Source organism: Lampetra fluviatilis, chromosome 40 (assembly GCF_964198595.1).
Source record: "Lampetra fluviatilis chromosome 40, kcLamFluv1.1, whole genome shotgun sequence".
NCBI lineage: Eukaryota > Metazoa > Chordata > Hyperoartia > Petromyzontiformes > Petromyzontidae > Lampetra > Lampetra fluviatilis.
This window is the reverse complement of record NC_136314.1, coordinates 3,559,740-3,580,119: the sequence shown is the minus strand read 5'-3', so window position 1 is coordinate 3,580,119 and position 20,380 is coordinate 3,559,740. Positions and strand designations below refer to the sequence as shown.

At 42.4% G+C, this 20,380-nt stretch overlaps 1 protein-coding gene across 2 annotated transcripts; it reads right to left on the bottom strand.

The window, feature by feature from the left end:
• Positions 1-7,587: 7,587 nt before the first annotated feature.
• Positions 7,588-11,778, bottom strand: RPL29 (ribosomal protein L29). Of its 2 annotated transcripts, none has more exons than XM_078874882.1 (4): positions 11,748-11,778; positions 10,923-10,991; positions 8,766-8,830; positions 7,588-7,915 (listed from the first exon to the last, which is right to left on the bottom strand). In XM_078874882.1, exons 2-4 carry the CDS (start codon positions 10,957-10,959, stop codon positions 7,772-7,774), a joined length of 246 nt encoding a protein of 81 aa, XP_078731008.1. In that variant the 5' UTR covers positions 10,960-10,991; positions 11,748-11,778; the 3' UTR covers positions 7,588-7,771. The 2 variants fall into 2 exon arrangements, with proteins under 2 accessions (XP_078731008.1, XP_078731010.1); XM_078874884.1 differs by lacking the exon at positions 11,748-11,778 and adding an exon at positions 11,121-11,139.
• Between the last annotated feature and the right edge of the window lie 8,602 nt (positions 11,779-20,380).

Genomic DNA, 20,380 nt, shown 5'->3' with positions numbered 1-20,380 from the left:
TAAAACAAACTTAAATTCCAGAAAAAAATTAAAATCGGTTGAAAGAACGCATGGGCACGGCACACAAGTGACCTCGAGTAATTTGTAGTGCCTTTCGATGGTGGCCGAGCCTGTACCAAATAACGGCGGCTGTTATTTCCCACGGCTGGTCAGAAGTTCCCTCTGGGGTTTTTGGATGTCTCCTCCTAAAGCCACTCTCAACGTTCCTTGACAATGGCCCGCGCACGTACGCCGACTTGGCCGACGCGTCCTGCTTCACGACGTCGAAGATGTAGTCGGCACGCTCCACGAGGGGACGGTGTGTGGGGTGGGGGGGGAAGAGAAACACACATTACCGCGCCTCTCCGCGCCATCAATTCACCGAGAGCAAAGTCGAATCCAGCGCGTCAATAACACTGGTCAACACACTTTTTCTGGCATAAGGTATTCCAACGGTTTTAAGGTGATTTTGGGGTGCTGATTCCAAATCTGGCATCAGTTTTTGTCTATCACATCAGGTTTTTGAGATATCATCACATCAGGTTTTTGAGATATCAAATATTGCATTTTCAATAAAAACAGCAGAAGAAAAATATTAAATAAATGTGGAAATTAATAAAATGATATTATAAACACGCTATCCTAAAAATACAGCACCATATTTTAACACTAAAGCAGTCACTGACTCGCAACAACTTGCAATCATAAGTGACAGAGTTAATTTCGGGTAAAATCAATGAAAATGGGGTATGCCGATAGCAATAAAATGAGATGTGATAGAGCAAATCTGAGATCAGATTTGGAATCAGCACCCTGAAATTAGTCTAAAACAGCTGCAAAAGTCCAGGCCAGAAAAAAATGTTGTTTTTTTGTTGACCAGTGTAATACCAACAAAAAACTATTTGAACACCGCTCATCCCCAAGCTTCGTTTGAAAGCTGCTGTTTTCTCTCTCTCTCTCTTGAGTACAACATTGATAAACGTACGTTACATCCCTGATTGTTATTGTATTGTGCGTCTGCGGTGCTCGTTCAAAGCGATCAAATAAAGTCGTCTTAACTTTGCCGGGACTGCTACAACACAGAGAACGTGTTGTAAGCGCAGTTATCCAGACCAACAAGGCTGCTGTTCAATCGACCTTGTTTTCTTACATAAATAACTGCAGGAATTCATCTGCTCGCCAGGCTTGGTGTAAGACTCATTTAATCCAGCAGTTTGGAGATGAGGGTCGGTGGATTAAACTCACATTTGTGAAAGGAATTAACCGTCTGGACCGCGAGGCTGGCCGTTGAGCAAAACGTGTTATTGAATCTGTCTGTGTAAGGCCTGGGGTGTGAAATTTTTTTCTCAATTTCGCAGTCTCCCACCATACCCCTACCACTCGTTAATAGCAGTGCGAAAAGTGTCAGCGCGTCAACCTTCCCAAAGTCTGGAGGCTCACTAAAACTTTAATGGACAAATTCTATTTTAATCCCAAGCCGAAGGACAAAAACATTTGTCCATTGTTAGGAATTACCCCTGCCGTTTGCAATTGCTCGAGCCTGTGTAAGGATTAATGGACACATTTTAAGAGTCGAGTGTTGATCCAGACACCACCGACAATCAAACGATGGGAGCATTGTAGTACAGTACAACTTTGGATATTTCTGAACGCAGCCCTAGGTTATACAGGGATACAATTTCTGAGGGGGGGGGGAAACATTAAAGCAGAGAAACCGGTGCAGATAACTCTTTGTTTTAAACCTAAGTAAGCAAACACAATCAACCCTGTGAATAGGTACAGATGGAATGCAGCCCCTGCAATGACTTGTTGACACCACGACTGGCAGAAGGGTCTCCACTCGCAGGGAACCAGAGGGTAATTTGCCAACTCTTCCACGCTGGCGAGGGGTGCCACGGTAGCGAGATGTTAACTACCTCACCTGCTATACAGGAGGTCGTGGGCTAGATTCCGACCCTGACGCTTGTTGTGTATTTAAAGTTCGCGTGTTCTCCCCGTGGTCGCATGGATTTCTTCTCCGGGTCCTCCGGTTGTTCCCTCCACACTTACAATCAACGTCACGCGTTTAGAGTTTGTATCGGCTCTAAATTTCCGCACCATAATCCACTTCGTTGGACTCTCATTCGTGGCAAGGTCGCTTCTGATAAAGATGCTATATAGCTCAGAGGGCCTTAAGCTGGTAAAAAAAATACTTTAAAACAGTTTAGTTTATTTCGATTTAAAGCTTTCGTGACTGCAGGGATTCATCTTCTTGGTTATTTCGGTAAAGTCACGTAGAAGGGAAATAATAAAATAAAACATAATAAAATAATTCTCACGACGTTTCGGCCACAACGTCTGTCTCCCCGACAGACCTGGTCTTCACCTGAGGACGGCTGCTTGCGTTGTGGCCGAAACGTCGTGAGAATTATTTTATAATGTTTTATTTTATTATTTTATTATTTCCATTCTACGTGACTTTACCGAAAGAACCAAGAAGATCAGATTAGTTTAGGTCTCTTCAAGGAAGCGGGAGTCGCCACACTTGACCCCACCACACGCGATCTACGACTAGCCGAGGTGTACGGGTGGACAGAGGTGGAAGCATTTAAGAAACTTGATCATTGTTTCAACGGCCGCGCCCGGAGATCGAATGACAAGTCCAGTGTGCTGACCGCTACTCCGTGGCAGCGTGCCTGCTCTGTAAAGCGGAGCAGGAACGAACGAGGAACGGGAGCCCAGGTATGCTGCAAATACGGCTAATATTAAGACGTTATTAGTCGTACGATGGACTCCAATTGACTAACTTTATTTTATATACTTCTGAACAAATGTGCTACACTTGGATGTAATGTGTCCATGATGGAACTTATATCAAGTTGGCAACGGAGAGTGGTGTAATGGAGGTAGTAGACTTAAGGTCAGTGCATATTCATTTCCATTGCAAGTATAGCATGCTCTTACACTTCCTGCCAAAATGTCATTTGGAGCCTCAGGAAAACGCAAGTGAGCTGAATAAAAATGACTGCATCGTTTCCAATAAACTACTGCAAGAGTCGTTTTCTTTCTTTACAGGAATCTCACCGTTTCAAATGCAATTTAGCACTGGAAGGAATGACAGCATTGGTAAGCATTCAGTTAAGGATGCAGCGAACTATGTGTGATGCTGTCAGAGGGGGAAGCGGGCGTGTACCTGGAGACCCGAGTTCATATTCTTAGGTTTTTTCGGTAAAGTCACGTAGGTAAAACATTAAAATTAATAAAAGTAAAATAAAATAAAAATCACGACGTTTCGGAGGCAACACAAGCTTCCGTCTTCAGGTGGAACCGTCACAGCCACGACAGCTGTATCAAGTAAATGAGAGATTGCAAGAGCTACCACTCCGTATATATAATGGTTGGAGAGGGGGGAAGGACCAAGTACGGCACACTTTTTATTAATATGGTAAGGTGAGGCTTAAGAGGGTGAGCCTTTGTTATGGAGAGGTACGGTTTGTGACTAAACCTGGCCTACATAACAAGTGTGAAAAAAGAAGAAACAACTAAATATGGTAAAACAAGCCTGGCTGTCTATCAATAACCTGTAATAGTTGTCTGTCAAATAAGATTGGCCAAATAAGTGTAGTTAAATCTTTTTTGCATGGTTAATCACATCTTTCCAATGATTACTCAGTTTGTAACCATCATCACGAGTTCAATTCCCGCTCACGGCCAACACCGGTGACGATTATCTGAACCGGTACTGGGCCTCCCTAGGTCGACTCAGCCACAAATCAGTACCCGGTGCGATGTGTAAACATCGCCACTTGGGAGATAAAGCCGGCCAGGCATCTGTTTATGCTATACGGGGGATCTTTGCGAGGTGCACATCATCAGGGGCATACCAATGACTGCCTAGTACAACACGCATACTCTGGTGGAACATGCGGACTGCTCGGCTCAGCTACCCCAATACAACACGCGTAACTGATGGGACACGATATTTAGCAAAGCAGATACAATTTACCGTGGAACTTATATTATAGCATTGCCACATTGCAGTGTGCAACGTGATCGTGCTCAGGAATAAAAACCAATCCATACATCAACAACACCTTAAAATAAAACGTATACAATAGGCAGCATTTCGGGCTATGGTCCGTATTCATAGCACACATGCAGACGGGCTATTGCCCATGATACGTATGTTGAACTTCTTTCGCACCGTACGTAGCCCACCGTACCAATCGGAGGTGCGGCAATCCATCACGAAACGCATTTTTGAGGACATCCGCGGTGTCTACATATCCACGGGTTTCCTTCGACACACCAATTTGCGAACCGCAGTGCGAAGTTTTGTGTATCCGCGGTTTAGCAGGGCGACCGGCACGTGACTTCCAAGACACACACCGCATCTCCATTCCCTCCGTGTATCATCGTCGTCCCATGTGCCAGCTCCCACCACCGCTCCCTTCCCACCACCACCACCATCAAACAACCCCATCACCTTATCCTCATCAACGTTATCGTCATCGCCATGGACTTAAAGGTAAATAACACGATTGTATTGTTTTTGTTACTTGAACATTTATAATTTTTTGTTATGTTGTGTATTTTAAGTTATTTTATGTTATTGTGCATGTTGTGTTCAGTGAAGAAACAGGCAACTTAATTCGGTGTTGACGAGTGCAACTGCGCTTGGCCATGTTTGTTTGTTGTAGTACGGAGTTAGACTGATGGCCTTAATCTAAGTTGTCTTGTGGTTGTTGTTGTTTGACTTGCATCCCACTGGGATTTTTGCACACAGCGTTGGTGTACGGTGATTTTTCTGCAATATTTTGCTGTCTTTTCTTGGATTTTCTGTTTGCGCATAGTCACATAGTCACTTTAAGATGTTTTCTTGTTCATGTTTTTGTTTGTTGTTTGTTGCGGTTGCACCCGATTCAAGAGCCGAATGGCTCACAGGGCTATACCTAATAAATGAACTTGAACCTGCTCGCACCCCATATTTCCCACAAGGCCTTCTTAGTCTTGCCAACCGCGGTTTTTGCCAACCACGGCAATTTTCAGGAACGCAAACCTGTCACCCCACACGGGTTACTCCGTATTCTTGTATATGGAAATTGAGTAAAACAGAAAAAATGTCTATTTGTTTGTGTTTCTCCCAAGTGATGGGACTTTGCAGGATGAACGTTGAGATTAATAAGGTGCACGGCGTGACCAATAAGGTCTGAATTGGTCTGTAATAAGGTAGGGCACTGATAAGGGGTTGACAGGGATGGGAACCTAACCCCCGCGGTTGGCGAGGGATTATTGTATATAGATGTTTAAGTCCGTGCTATTGACCTAATGCGTTGAGATTTTTTGTTCTCAGCTGCTGTACTGTACACGTCCACCACCAAAAGACAAATATCCCCCGTGTGATGTTAGCGAGCACCTATCAAGGCCGGCAAGGCACACGAAGATGAGTGGCCAGCACCACGCCCGGTCGCCGTTGTCCCCCCAGTGGCGATGTTTACACACCGCACCAGATACTCATTTGAGGCTGAGTCGACCTAGAGGAGGCCCAGGACCGGTTCAGATAAATCGTCACCGGTGTTGGCCGTGAGCGAGAATTGAACTCGGGTCGCCGGGTTCGTAGCGCAGCACTAACCGCTACACCACCGCTTCCTCCACCATCAAGATCATCAACAAATGTCCACAGGAATGCCGGACCTTGTGCCACACTGCCGCCTGCTGGCCAAAGCTTCGTGCGTGCTCGTTCACTTCGAATCGCTCATTTGGGCACAACTGATAACACGGTGTAACACGATTTTTGTCCCCCTGGGTAGTGTTAATTTTGTATTGCTTATGCCTAAAAAGCATAGCGAAATGGCTATTATTCCCCACAAACTTTGCTTTTGTGACCAGGACTTTACGTGAAGGAATGACACAAATGCACACGTTTCCTCATTGAAAATAGGTCAATTGCAAAATACAATTGTCCTGGTCACAAAAGCAAAGTTTGTAGGAATAGCCATTTTCTGTACTTTTGAGGCATAAGCAATTCGGAATTAACACTTAATACCCAGGAACAAAAAAATTATTTGTTACTGTTATTAATGGAGTGGATAATTAACTTTGCTTTTGTGCCCTGGTTACAAAAACAAAGTTTGTGGGGAATAATAGGCATTTGCTGTACTTTTGAGGCATAAACAATTGGGAAATAACACTACCCAGGGACAAATATCTTTTTTGTTAATGTAATTATCCGCACATCCGATTAGTGCAGTTGACTACGTACGGTGTGAGAGAGTTCAACGTAATACAACTGCCAAACAAACTTGCATACAAAATTCTGCAATTCACTCCGCCTCCCGTATTTACATTTTACAAAAAAAAACGATTGCACACAATTGACCATCTTAATTACGTTGCGAGATGCAGCGTAATTAAAGTGTCGTGAATTCCCACAAGCCCGTAGTCGCCATGCTGGATGAGACGGTGGCTTTGGCAGTATCTCATGACCGCCGAAGATATCAAGGATCATCCTCGCGCTTTATATGGATCTGGTCAAAACAGACTCTCCAGTAGACCTGTCCAGGACAGGTCTATTTCAAAAGGACTTTTTATTTCTTTGGAGAAATCTATATATTTTTGACAAACTATTCAGCCACAAGTAACTTTTAGTTTCTCGGGTTACAAGTGGAATTGTATTTCAAGCAACCGTTGAATATTGGTAACTTTTATTTATAGCCATTGATAGTTTTTCTGCCGATGGCCTTTCAGACAAACACTTGATACGAACACTTCCAGTTTTGCACATTTACAATATTCAACAATGATGGAGACTGGAGACAGAAACGAAATAAAATTGATCATTGGCGTTGGTTGGCAAGGGGAAGGGTTGAAAAGTGGCAACCTTTCTACCAGAGGCATTGAAAGTAATTATGCAAATAAAGGAAAAATTAGCAAACTACCCTCAGTGGGACAAAATAATCTTTGAAGAACATTCGGCATTTAACATGCATCGATAAATTTAAATGCTTGAAGGTAGACGATGTCCTGAATCAAGTGCGAGCAGTATTTCTTGATAAAAATTAACACGTACGTGACATGCAGATGTTGTGGAGAAAAACTGTAAAACGGTGCAGGAAATTAAACATGCGACAGTAAAAGGGGGAGTTATAAATTGTCTACGCTTGACTCACGACCTGAAACTGACAAACGCTTTGATTTTGCTTGAATGCCTCAAGGCAAGGGGTTCGGTAACCAAAATAACAAGGGGCATTTTTTTTGGTATTCGGCAAAACTCAATATTTAGAGCCGCAATGCGAGGTGAATAGAAGACCGTGGTACTTGAGAACGTCACGAAGCAGTCCTTAGAGCCGCGAGCTGCAGGTTGCCGACCTCTGGGCCTAAGGATATCGAATGAGTCAAAAGTACAATTAGCCAATGGACTATAGGCACCAAATGTACTTATTTCCGCAGCCCCAAATGTGTCACGGAAAATTTGAACCGCAGATAAACAGGAGCACCTGTATTTATACGCTGCTCATTTGCCACGATTCTCGTGTTAACATTTTCATCTGCGTCGATACCTCCAGGCGAAACATCTGTGCCCATGAGATTTAAGCCGACGTCGCTCACAAAAACAGACGACGCAAAAAAGAGTGTACAACGTATGAAGATGTTTATTGACGCACACCATCCAAGACACAAACCCGTCCCTTGCGTTGGAATCCACGACAGCGCGGTGCAATCGAGTCCATGTTTAATTGCAAGAACGCAGGCAAGAGCAACGCAGCATCCACGCCGCACCGCCTGCCCGTCCCGCAATGTGCGCGTCCCCCGGTCACTTCTTGGCGGGTGCGGGAACTGGGGCAGCCGCTGCCACCCTTGCTGCTGCGTGCTTCTGGTTGTTGATCAGCATCTTTTTCCTGCCCTTGATGTTGTGTTTCTTTGCGAAGCGCAGGTTGCGCATGAATTTGGGGTCCACCTGGGCAAAGACGCAAGGCACGGATTGGTTTAAGACAAACTTAGCGCAAGTCACGGCTGAGCAGGCTACATTTAGCAATTGCTTTGGAGCAATGAGCCGGTGCCGCTGAGACCTCCTGGGTTCAGATCCTGGGCCCCCATTCAAATAAAAGACACAAGGCCCCTCGAATGTATGATTAAACAGGGCTCTGGAATGTAGCAAGATGTTAGTCTCTGGCCAATCATAAATGACCATATTGTAAGAAATGTAATTTTGTATTTGACAGAGACCCAGCTTTTACGATTACTTCATGAGATGGGTACAAAGATGATCCCTCTCTCGGGTGTACAAACGAAGGTGCTTTCAGTGGCTACTTAACATTTCCCACTGGAAAACTTCTGGGTCAGGATTGAGTTGCCTACCCCAAGCTGTTAATGCAGCTTTCACATGTTGAGGTTAGATAATGAAAAGTGAGTTATGGTAAATTATCATAGAATATTGGGGCAAACATGTTCAAAACAAATGGCAAACAAAATAAATTGAATGTAAATTAGAATGAAAACAAATATAGTCATGCAACATATACAAATGTATGACTTCAGGATTTTTTTCAAGGATAAAAGACACGAGTTACGTGATAAAGCAATGCAGATTCCCAGCAAGAAAGATAAAACATTCAAGCAGGGCAACGGAGAAAATAATACCAACACAAGGATGACCCCTGCAGTATTACAGAAACACTGCCCTCCTTACTTAACCCCATGTGGGCTTTAAGAGAATGGCAGAGCTCGTTGCACCAAAGAGAGCAAATGTGTCGGTCGCATTAACATTCTCATCATAGAACAGCAGCGACAAGCAACGAGCCACTCACCCCCTTGAATGACTCGAAACGGTTTGTCTTTGGTTTCTTGATGCCATTACGGTGCCACTTGCGCGCTGCACCACACAGAATGGTAAAGAACACGTTCATTCTCATCATTCATCAACTGAATTAATTTGTCACCGATTGTGGAAGCAATTTAATTTCAAGAATGAGTCGGAAGTCCCAGCCAAAAGGAAGTTAGTCTGCACTGACAATGTAAAGGGAATGCTTAAAAAGTGTCATTAAAAGACTTTGCCACCAAATTCATGTGGGCTTTTTCAGCACAAATTTAAATACAACTGTTATTTTTGTCTCTTAAAGTTCCCTTCATAATATACAGCTTATATGTCATTACAATCTATTGATTATGACCTGCAAACTTCACATTTAGATGATAGCGATATTTATTTACATGTAAGTTAACCACTGTTTATTTCCCAAAGACAACAGCCCATTTTAACAGATGACCTTATTTCATGCTGGGGACTGTGGTTTGAAGGTGGGGGGAGGTTCGAAATGGATTTTGCTGCACTGCTCTTATGAGTGCAATTATTATCTACAACACACCATTACACAATTTTACAAATGTCTGCTTTCATGGCCAACATGATTCATAATTAGTTGATACTGGGTAAGATCGTGTAGGAATGTGAATTTTTAATCATAAGCTACCACCACCTAACAGAGGCAATAAAATCAAGTTGTCATGTATATTCCAATTGATTCGGTATACCAAATGATGAAAATAAATATTTTGACAAATGTGTACGACGTTTTGCAGTATAATACAACGAGCAGCATCAGGTGCAAACGAAATCTCAGCTCTCGCGTGAAAGAGCTTCATCGTCTGGGTTCTAAAGGTAGGTGCAATGTCTTCAGTACAGCCGTGCAAGTGAACCATTTGAATAATTATAGTTGCCTGCTGGTTGATTTGGTTGTTATTGGCAGGCAGCATTAGTGCAATGAAGTGAATCTAATTATATGAAGGTAAGCCTATTATATATGTAACACAAACCTTTTCAATCAAACCTGCACGAATTCCTCATAATTTAACTCATGGCTATTAACCAATCAATGCTTAAGAAGACTCACATTAGCATAACTCCAGCTTTATTACGAACAGAACACACCATAAAACACTAATGTAAAGCCTATTTTCACTGACATCATGACACCCCACTTAAGGACCCGGATCGGCCTATTGCCGAGTTCTATGAACATAACGGTGGCCCATACTCCTTGGTTCTTTGGGTAAAGTCACTCAGGTATAAAATAAAATAAATCACGTTTCGATCGCAACACAAGCGGTCGTCCTCAGGCGGAAAAAATCTAATCAAATCAAGATATAACCTGGGTAATCAATAAGATGTAATACAATCGTAAAAATGTGTGGAAACTACTCTGGGGCCTAAGAGGAGCGGGGCTGACTCAAGAAGAGAACATTTTCTTAAGCACTTTCAATACAGCAGCCAGATAAACAATATTGAGTACGTGGCGAAATCAGTAACCCCCCCCATCCCATACTCAATAGCTGTATTCATTAGGGCCCAATCTCAGCACTAAAGCATCTGAGCTATGAGCTCAAAGACAAGGAAGAAGAACACAGCACGTGCATGGGTTCCATTCTTAAACCTTAGAACAATCTTAAACACCTGAGCCCAGAACGGCGTGGACTTTTCCAATCCCCCACCCAGAGAAAATCCCTTCCTCCCCCTGCTCAGATAAGAGTCCGCTGTGCCTGGTACTGTCGATGCTCCTGGTAAATTCTGTCTAGAATGTCAGGATGTTGCAATGTGTGATTGTGAGGATGTGGGAATATAAACTATCTTATACATATAAAAAAGGACCGGATCAGAAAAAGCGATTTAACCGATCACCCAATCAATCGGCGGCATCAGCCAATGTGACCACTTGATATGATTGGCTCTAAAATTAACGATATAACCCAAAATAAGCCAATAATGAACCACCTGTCTTGGGCTCATTGTGGACACCCATCCAGGCACTTTCGTGGCACAAGCCCGGAGCAATGCCAACTTAACTTCCCATATCTGGGCGCGCATTTTGCGTTATTTGGTCATCGGAAACGTATTAATATGCAGAAAAAGTTGTCTTTGAAGACAACACGTCCATTGCTCTTCATGGAGATGTGCGGCGGAGACTTACACTGGTTGTGGTTGGTGTGGTTCTTTGACTTGGCCATGCTGGATTCTTCGAAGCCAAAGGCTCAGAAGTCTAAGCAAACAACATTGCAGGCGATTTCAGTTCAGCGAATTGCTCACGTTAACAACAAATCAGCTTGTGGTGGGTGGTTATCCACCTGTAACCTTTGATGTGTTCATTAAACATGGTGGGATAGCTCACTTTTAACTGTGGAATCCCCGTTAACTTTTTCACGTTACAGGTAAGGCATCCAATGCCAATAAAGGGCCATTGCCCGAAACGTCGCCTGCTGGATATCTCCTCTTGTAATGGCAGCGTTATTGACGATAGTTAAAAGTTTTCATTCGTACCTGTAGGACCTTTTTTAACATAAAAAAACGCGATCCGTATGGTATTAGCAAGCCCCCATACATAGAATGGTCCCTGTTCAGGCCAGCAAAGATCCCCCACGTAGCCCTTAAAGAATATTGGGGCAAGTTCTGCTCGCGAGCAACAACGAAGACCGACACGACGCACGAGGGAGGTGGGTGGCGATGTTTTACTCCTCCACCACACCGGGTACTCGTTTCAAGGCAGAGCCGACCTAGGGGAGGCCCAGGACCGGCTCAGATAATCGCCACCGGTGATGGCCGTGAGCGACCCCGCAACTACACTACCGCAAAACGCGCTCGCGCCTTCTTGACGGCGCGAGACGGTTGGTGGTGGTTGTGGAGGTCGCGGCGATGACGAAGACGGCCAAATGAGGGGAAATGTTTCGCTGGAAAGGCTTCGATGCCGGCGGATGGCAACGCACCGAGGCGGTGAGAGCTCAACGCGGACGCCACTCACCGTGCTCGCAAGCCGGAAGAGAAAGGAGAAGACGCCGCCGCGGTGCACTGTGGGGCGGTTCGGGGAGGCTACGGCGAGCGACGTGGAGGTGGGGTGGAGAGAATGGTAAATGAAAAAACGCGATTTTAAAAACAGCGACTCTAGTGGATCAATATATAAATATAGATTTTAAGTTTTAGTGACTGCAAGGATTCATACTCTTTGGGTTTTTTCGGTAAAGTCACGTAGGAAAAAGAATCTAATAAAATAAATGTTTTAGTTGTTATCATTTCGATTTAAAGCTTTCCTGACTTCAGGGATTCATCTTCTTGGTTCTTTCGGTAAAGTCACGTAGAAGGGAAGTAATAAAATAATAAAAATAAAACATAATAAAACAATTCTCACGACGTTTCGGCCACAACGCAAGCAGCCGTCCTCAGGCGAAGAATGAGAACATTATCAAGCTAGGAGCTTATATAGGTGTAGCGAGGAGGAGCGCCTTAACAAAAGAATGTGCATATGAAGAGGAATTTAGCATACCAATGGACAATGCGTAGGGGGTGGGCGGAGGGGTTTCAAAGTCCCATTATGCCCATGCATTATGCAGGATCAACAGCACCACGGGGGGGCGCAAGGAACAGCGTTAATAAAGGACAGGAATGTTAGTGATATGTAGCTGCATTTACCAAACAACCACGTAGAAAACCGAAGTGAAAACTACATAAAAAAAAACTAAAATATAAACTGATACTTACTATACTCTACAATAAGCTGAGTTACTAACAACAAATAATACAATTACAATTCTACGTCGTAAGAAGTATATAATATACTTCCATCTAAACTTTATTCTCTTAGCATATACAGTACTATATACTGCCATAGATAAACCCAACATTAAATTATATACTGTATTGCTGTAAACCACCCTATACTTTATACATTTTAATATAACACTATGTATTATTCAACTCACCCTAATGTGTATCGAAATGGTTTATTACGTCCTTCCAATGATTGCTAAGCCTGAATCCATCTTCTCGGTTAAAATTGTCTCTGTGTTTGTATATGTGGATCGCCTCATGAACGAATCTCTCATGATAGCCAGATGGCTTGCAGAGAACCTCCGTCTTGGAGTCTACAAACTAAGTTGCCTCTGTGGTAGCAGTTACATTGGGGAAACCAAACGACACGTCTCAGACCGCATTCGTGAACATAAAGCTGATCTAAAACACGGTAGGACAAACACCTCAGCCGTGGCAGACCACTGTTACAACTCAGTGGGCTCACATGACATTGACTTCTCCAAGACGGAGGTTCTCTGCAAGCCATCTGGCTATCATGAGAGATTCGTTCATGAGGCGATCCACATATACAAACACAGAGACAATTTTAACCGAGAAGATGGATTCAGGCTTAGCAATCATTGGAAGGACGTAATAAACCATTTCGATACACATTAGGGTGAGTTGAATAATACATAGTGTTATATTAAAATGTATAAAGTATAGGGTGGTTTACAGCAATACAGTATATAATTTAATGTTGGGTTTATCTATGGCAGTATATAGTACTGTATATGCTAAGAGAATAAAGTTTAGATGGAAGTATATTATATACTTCTTACGACGTAGAATTGTAATTTTATTATTTGTTGTTAGTAACTCAGCTTATTGTAGAGTATAGTAAGTATCAGTTTATATTTTAGTTTTTTTTTTATGTAGTTTTCACTTCGGTTTTCTACGTGGTTGTTTGGTAAATGCAGCTACATATCACTAACATTCCTGTCCTTTATTAACGCTGTTCCTTGCGCAACCCCCGTGGTGCTGTTGATCCTGCATAATGCATGGGCATAATGGGACTTTGAAACCCCTCCGCCCACCCCCTACGCATTGTCCATTGGTATGCTAAATTCCTCTTCATATGCACATTCTTTTGTTAAGGCGCTCCTCCTCGCTACACCTATATAAGCTCCTAGCTTGATAATGTTCTCATTCTTCGCCTGAGGACGGCTGCTTGCGTTGTGGCCGAAACGTCGTGAGAATTGTTTTATTATGTTTTATTTTTATTATTTTATTACTTCCCTTCTACGTGACTTTACCGAAAGAACCAAGAAGTTGTTATCATTTATTTTATTTTATTTTTTACCTACGTGACTTTACCGAAAAAAAAACAAAGAGTATGAATTCTAGATTTGAAGCTTTCGTGACTGCAATGATTCATATTATTAGGTTTTTTCGGTAAAGTCACGTAGCTAAAACATTAAAATTAATGAAAGTAAAATAAGACAAAATAAAAAATAAAAATCACGACGTTTCGGAGGCAACAGGCTGTGACGGTCCCACCTGATGACGGAGACTTGTGTTGCCTCCGAAACGTCGTGATTTTTTATTTTGTTTTATTTTACTTTCATTAATTTTAATGTTTTACCTACGTGACTTTACCGAAAAAACCTAAGAAACAGAGTATGAACAATATATAAATGTGAAATGTACCAGGCTGTCAAACCCGTGCCGTTTACACCCCGGATTCTTGTACCGTGGGGAATTGAGGTTTCAGTTCCATGCGGCGTACAGACGTTTGAATCGGGGCAACAAAAAACTTTTGTTGTATAATTGTTTGTGTGTCTCCCTTGTGATGGGACTTTGTAGGATGAACGTTGAGATTTATTAGGGCCACGGGGTGACCAGTAAGGTCTGAATTGGTGTGTAATTAGCTCGCTACTGATCAGAGGTCGACAGGTATGAGATACTCGTCGAAGGCTGAGTTGACCGAGGCCCAACACCGTTTCAGATATCCCTCTCCACTGGTGTTGGCACCGGGTACGCATTTAAGGCTGAGTCAACATAGGGGAGGGCTAAAGAACAAAGCGAGATGTCAATCAAACGCCGCCGTCTTTTTTTTCTTCTGAAAGTATTTTTATTTTTTATTAGCAAAATGACTCAGGGACACAACAACACAGAGGATTGATGAAAGGGAGTTGACACCAGCAATTGCATCCCACAACGCTGCATATTAATTAGGAAGTCCCTTACACAGATTTTGTAAATAGAAAACCCCCCACAATACTTAGCAAATCGAAGAAAATTATCATCACAGAGAGAAGGTAAGTGGAAGTAAATAAACCCGTTCGGTCTTCATACCCCAGACCATAGCTATAATTTTAATATATATGATTGGGAGTGCATAATTTCAGCAGCTGGGTTAATTTCGGGATGTAAATATGTGCGAGTGTGCGTACACGTAGATTGAAAACTAATTTCTTTAGAACTGCTTTTTACGCTAAGTTCACTGTCCATCCCACGCACCTCCGATGAGCACTTTTTTCCTAACGTACGGTGCGAAAGAAGTTCTACATCATACACATACAAAAGACCTCATGACAATCAATAGTCACTCAATACAGCTGTCATTCCACGGCTGCGTGTGAGAGCCTCCCCATCCCGTTGTGGTTGATCAGACGTCTGGGGCTATTTCGCCATACTTCCCCACGACGGTCAGCGAGAGCCAGGTGGCTGGTGAAGGTCGGTGGATGCTCAGCAGAGGGAGGGCAGTGGTCCCCCTCCCCCCCCCCCGCCTTCACCATCCTGCACTGACCAGCCCGGTGAAGTATGGTCAAATCAACCACCACTATCCCCTATGGCGTGGGGGAGGGCCTCGTACAACAGTGGATTGGTATTAGATCAGAATCTTTCGATTTAAAGCTTTCGTGACTGCAGGGATTCATCTTCTTGGTTCTTTCGGTAAAGTCACGTAGAAGGGAAATAATAAAATAATAAAAATAAAACATAATAAAATACAATTCTCACGACGTTTCGGCCACAACGCAAGCAGCATTTTCCATAAATATGCTAAATTCCTCTGTTGATATGCAAATTCCTTTGTCAAGGCGCCCTTCCTCCCCTAACCCAGCTTAAATATACGCTGCCAAGCTTGGTGGTGTTCATTCAGACGCTGTCTTTCCGACAGACCTGTTCTTCACCTGAGGACGGATGCTTGCGTTGTGGCCGAAACGTCGTGAGAATTGTATTTTATGATGTTTTATTTTTATTATTTTATTACTTCCCTTCTACGTGACTTTACCGAAAAAAACAAGAAGATAGATCAGAATCATGGACATTGATGGAGGAAGGTGCCTGCTGTAGAACAGAAGCGTGGGGAGTGAATGCGAATGCTGGGAATTACACTGAGAGCCAGAGAGAGGAATACGTGGATTAGAGAAGATACGCAAGTGAAAGAGACATCGTTCGCTGTTCAAGAATAATACATCGGGCTGGATAGGGCATTTACACGCCGCTAGATGGGAGGGTGACCTTTTGTGTTTTCGCGTGTCCTTCCACCGCACCTTCAACTGGCGCGGTTGGCTACGTACGGTGTGAAAGAAGTTCAACACACACACGTACACAGCAGATGATCGAGACGACCAGCAGCGGAATTGGAGCAAATGGATCAATTCATGTGCGGCACTGGACCGCGAGAGACGGTGACGGCGTGAATTTGTGAAAATGGGAATTTGCTTGTGGTGATCAAGCCTCATCTATTGAATGCAGCGCTCACAGTCGGACAGCAGGTGGCACTATCATATCATTTGAAGCATGATCATTTACATTTGGAGTTGGAGTCTTACAATTCCGATCGCATTTTACTCTCATAATGATGGCCCATTGATGAATATCAGACCTAAGAAGCGAACTTACAATTTGATTTATATATGCTTACTGGTAATTTGTAACTCTCATACAACGTTTTCACGAACAAATGCATACAAAAACTCATGAATCTGGCCAATTGACTGCCACGTTACAGAATCATATCTAGAATAGGTCAGAATCAGAAACGTGACATTTAAATCAGTTACTAATATACTGCATCAACATTATCAGCCCCTCCCAATCCAAAAGTGATAGCATGAAGCAAATGTCAGCATTTAGAATGTAACTTACACGATTTGTGATATCGCATTGGCAGTGCTGCACATTGCTTTTAAGAGGGGACTTTAGCGATAACGTCACCTATTTTTCCATTTAAAGGCAATGTCATTCATGAATGTGTCGAGTACGACAACAACAATTTCTGCTTCGGTACGTATTTGGCCCCCTAATTGATTCATATCACAGTCGTCTTTAAATTACAGCTTCATTATCGAAAGAAAAAAACGCACAAATAGAATTTGACACGGTGGCCTCGCAGTCATTCATTGGCAGATTTACCCATGACTCACGGACCCCGAGCGCTAACCCTGACCTTATCCAAGGCTCACAGTTTTTTTTTGTATCGGTGTTTATAAAGCTCGAGCATTTTACATAGGGTGCAACATTTTCCATAATCCAATCATGGCCAACAATGCCCACACGCACGCCTACTCTCTCAACCCTCCATCGTTCTGCGCACAACGGGAGGTCATTCATTCTCCTCCGCTGCTCCCACCTCTGAAACAGATTTGACGTTACGTTCCATAGCATGATAAAATATAGGCTATTTGCAACCATTCACATTCAGTCTGGAGACCCATATTATCTTTCATTTTAAGACGAAGGTGAAGGTGCAGCCTAGAAATTGTTTGCTCAACAAAATAATACTTGTGGACGAGGTCTAGAGATGCCCTCTAGATGTAGTATTGCCTACTTTTCCACACTCGCCAGCCGTGGGAGAGTTACCTACACTCTATCTCACTTCACGTGACCTGCAGATTGAATAGCTCTGCTTGTACCCATTTATACTCCTGAGTGGATAAGAGGAATGGGAGGTGGGGGATGGATTTAAGAAACGTGCCAATTATTTGAGACCTCAGGATTTTAAGTGCGTGTGGTAATCATTACATCAATGCATCATCCCTTCCAATGTTGTCCATATATAGACAATTGTTATTGAATGCCTGATGTTTATTCCGGAGCTGGCAAGCGTATACTTGACACAAAGACTGTGTAGTATAGTGCATGCTTACATTTATAACAATCCAAAAACCAAAATAGTCAAAGGTAGGCCCAAAAAATACATCCTACAAGTTACATCTTGACTTAAAGCTTTCGTGACTGCAGGAATTCATATTATTTGGGTCTTTCCTAGAAGTTGATTGGTTTTCCAGTACATTTAGGGTATGGTCAGCCTAAAGCTGTAAATTGCTTCAAGTGCCGTGCTATTCGCCAACACATATATGTGTGATCCCCCACAATATGTGAACGAATTCCCTCACGTAGATTGTGATTCTGAAGCCCAGAGAAACCGGGCAGAGTTTACAACTTTCACATTTCATTCAATGCTATGTAACAATTTGCACACCTATAGAGCACGATATTTACCAAATACAGTAGATAATCGATTATCCCGCGGCTTCAAAAACACCGGATAATAAAATAATTGTTTAAACTATTTCTGATTATTTCTGTAACATTCTTGCATAACATTGTGTTTTAGGTGTTGTGTATATGTTTAATTAGTTAATTATTTAACGATATGAAATTGGAATAAAAAACATCCAAATAGGAAAGAACATGGGGTGATGTATGTACGACTACTGCTCTTGTTTCAACAATTTGTGTTGGACGATTGCATATATTTTGTGCTTTGATTAGTCATTACAAATGTATACGCGTTGTCTGAGTTGTTGTATGTAGTGTATAATGCACTCCATACAATATTTGACACTGAAATGAAGCGTGGTTACTTCTTTTTTATTCTTAGGTTTTTTCGGTAAAGTCACGTAGGTAAAACATAAAAATACAAATAAATAAAAGTACAATTAAAATAAAATAAAAATCACGACGTTTCGGAGGCAACACAAGCTTCCGTCTTCAGGTGGAACCGTCACAGCACGATTGCTGTATCAAGTGAGAGAAATTCCAAGCTACTTCTTTTGTCACGCATGTGGCGCCGATCGCCGGAATGTGTCCCAAGCCCTTGGAGCGGTTTCGCCGGTTTCGCCGGAATCGGCTCAGGACCACCGGATAATGTTTGAAGCAGCCGGATAATCGATGATCATCCGTATAACGTCACCTTCGTACATTTGAGAGATGCAATATTTTCTTGTCTCTAATCAACAGAGTATTTCCACCCTCATTTTACGATAACCTAACATGATAATACCGAACGACATCGAAATATGTAACGCCTGAACGTCGATACAAATGCATAATTGTATGGTCTACACATATGCAGCACAGGTATAATGGAAAAAAAAGCACGTTGTGAAATATCATTCATAACACGAGTAACATCTCATTAGCAATTACAATTGAGGAAACATCATCATCATGCAAATGCATGTAAAAAAAAACAAAAAATATTTCATGGAAATAATATGTAATAAATTCGAGCAGCTGTGGGATCATTAACAAAAAGGCAGTGGGTGTATTTCAGCAGCTCAGTCGCCCCCTGATTCCTCGATTATAATAATATAATTATAATAATATAATTATAATAAGCCTCATTTCACACTCTTTATGCCGAGCGGTAGCACGACACAGCATCCGCTCACAGACTGCTGTCCGATGCGCCTGTTAAAGTGTTTGATCTCTTAGTACATCCGTCAACGCAGCCTGCACAACCAGGCCATTACGAACCAAGGCATACTGTGATTGTTCATTAATAATAAAAATGCACAACCCTTTGTAAATCCACTGCTGGATGAAGGCCTCCCTATGTGGTGTTGGTCACGCTTGGGGTTGTTTGATTATACATCACCATGATGGTCAGTGTGAGTTGTTGAAGGACGGGTTATGTTTCTCTGTTTTATATATACACATCACTTGCCATTGGTGACAGCGGTGCAGTGCGCTAACCACTGTGCCACCACTCCTCCTTGTGCACTAACGTAGTTAAAACCTCCCAAAATATAAATATGTAGTTTTATACGAATCAATACGTTTACATATGCTACACGTATTAATCGTAAACTGTGTCAAACACTGTGCTGTCATATTTGCGTTATGAGATGATGAAACATTCTTATGATATTTCGATTTAGAGCTTTCGTGACTACAGGGATTCATCTTCTTGGTTCTTTCGGTAAAGTCACGTAGAAGGGAAGTAATAAACGGACGGCTGCTTGCGTTGTGGCCGAAACGTCGTGAGAATTATTTTATTATGTTTTATTTTTATTATTTTATTACTTCCCTTCTACGTGACTTTACCGAAAGAACCAAAAATACTCTTATGATATTTCCAAAGGCGATAGAACATTGTATCATGTGCCCGTGGACCTTACCGAGAAAATCAAACCACGGAAACGCTGCTGGATTCACTACAAAAGGGCTCCAACAACATCGCACGACGACGCTCCTCCGTACTTTGTGAAGATTATTTTTTATTTCATGAATGTCGATCAACCATTATTATGCGATTATAGTTTTTTTTTCACCCCGAAAATTTGGGATATTAAGTAAAAAACTAAATTAAAATACTGCATTTATACGCTTATTTCAGTAATTATCGACTGGGCTGAGATCAATTTATGAGAACCTAGTTTAAATATTCGTGTTGAAACCCAGATCCTGGACCAGGATTAATCAGCGCTGGCTGAGTGCTCTGACACAGCCATTATGATTCCCCCTGAGTGACACAGTCACATTATAATAATATTTCTTTTGTATAGCGTCCTGTCACAAAAACTAATCAAATACACATTACGATATTATTAGGGGGAGCGCTGCAATTGC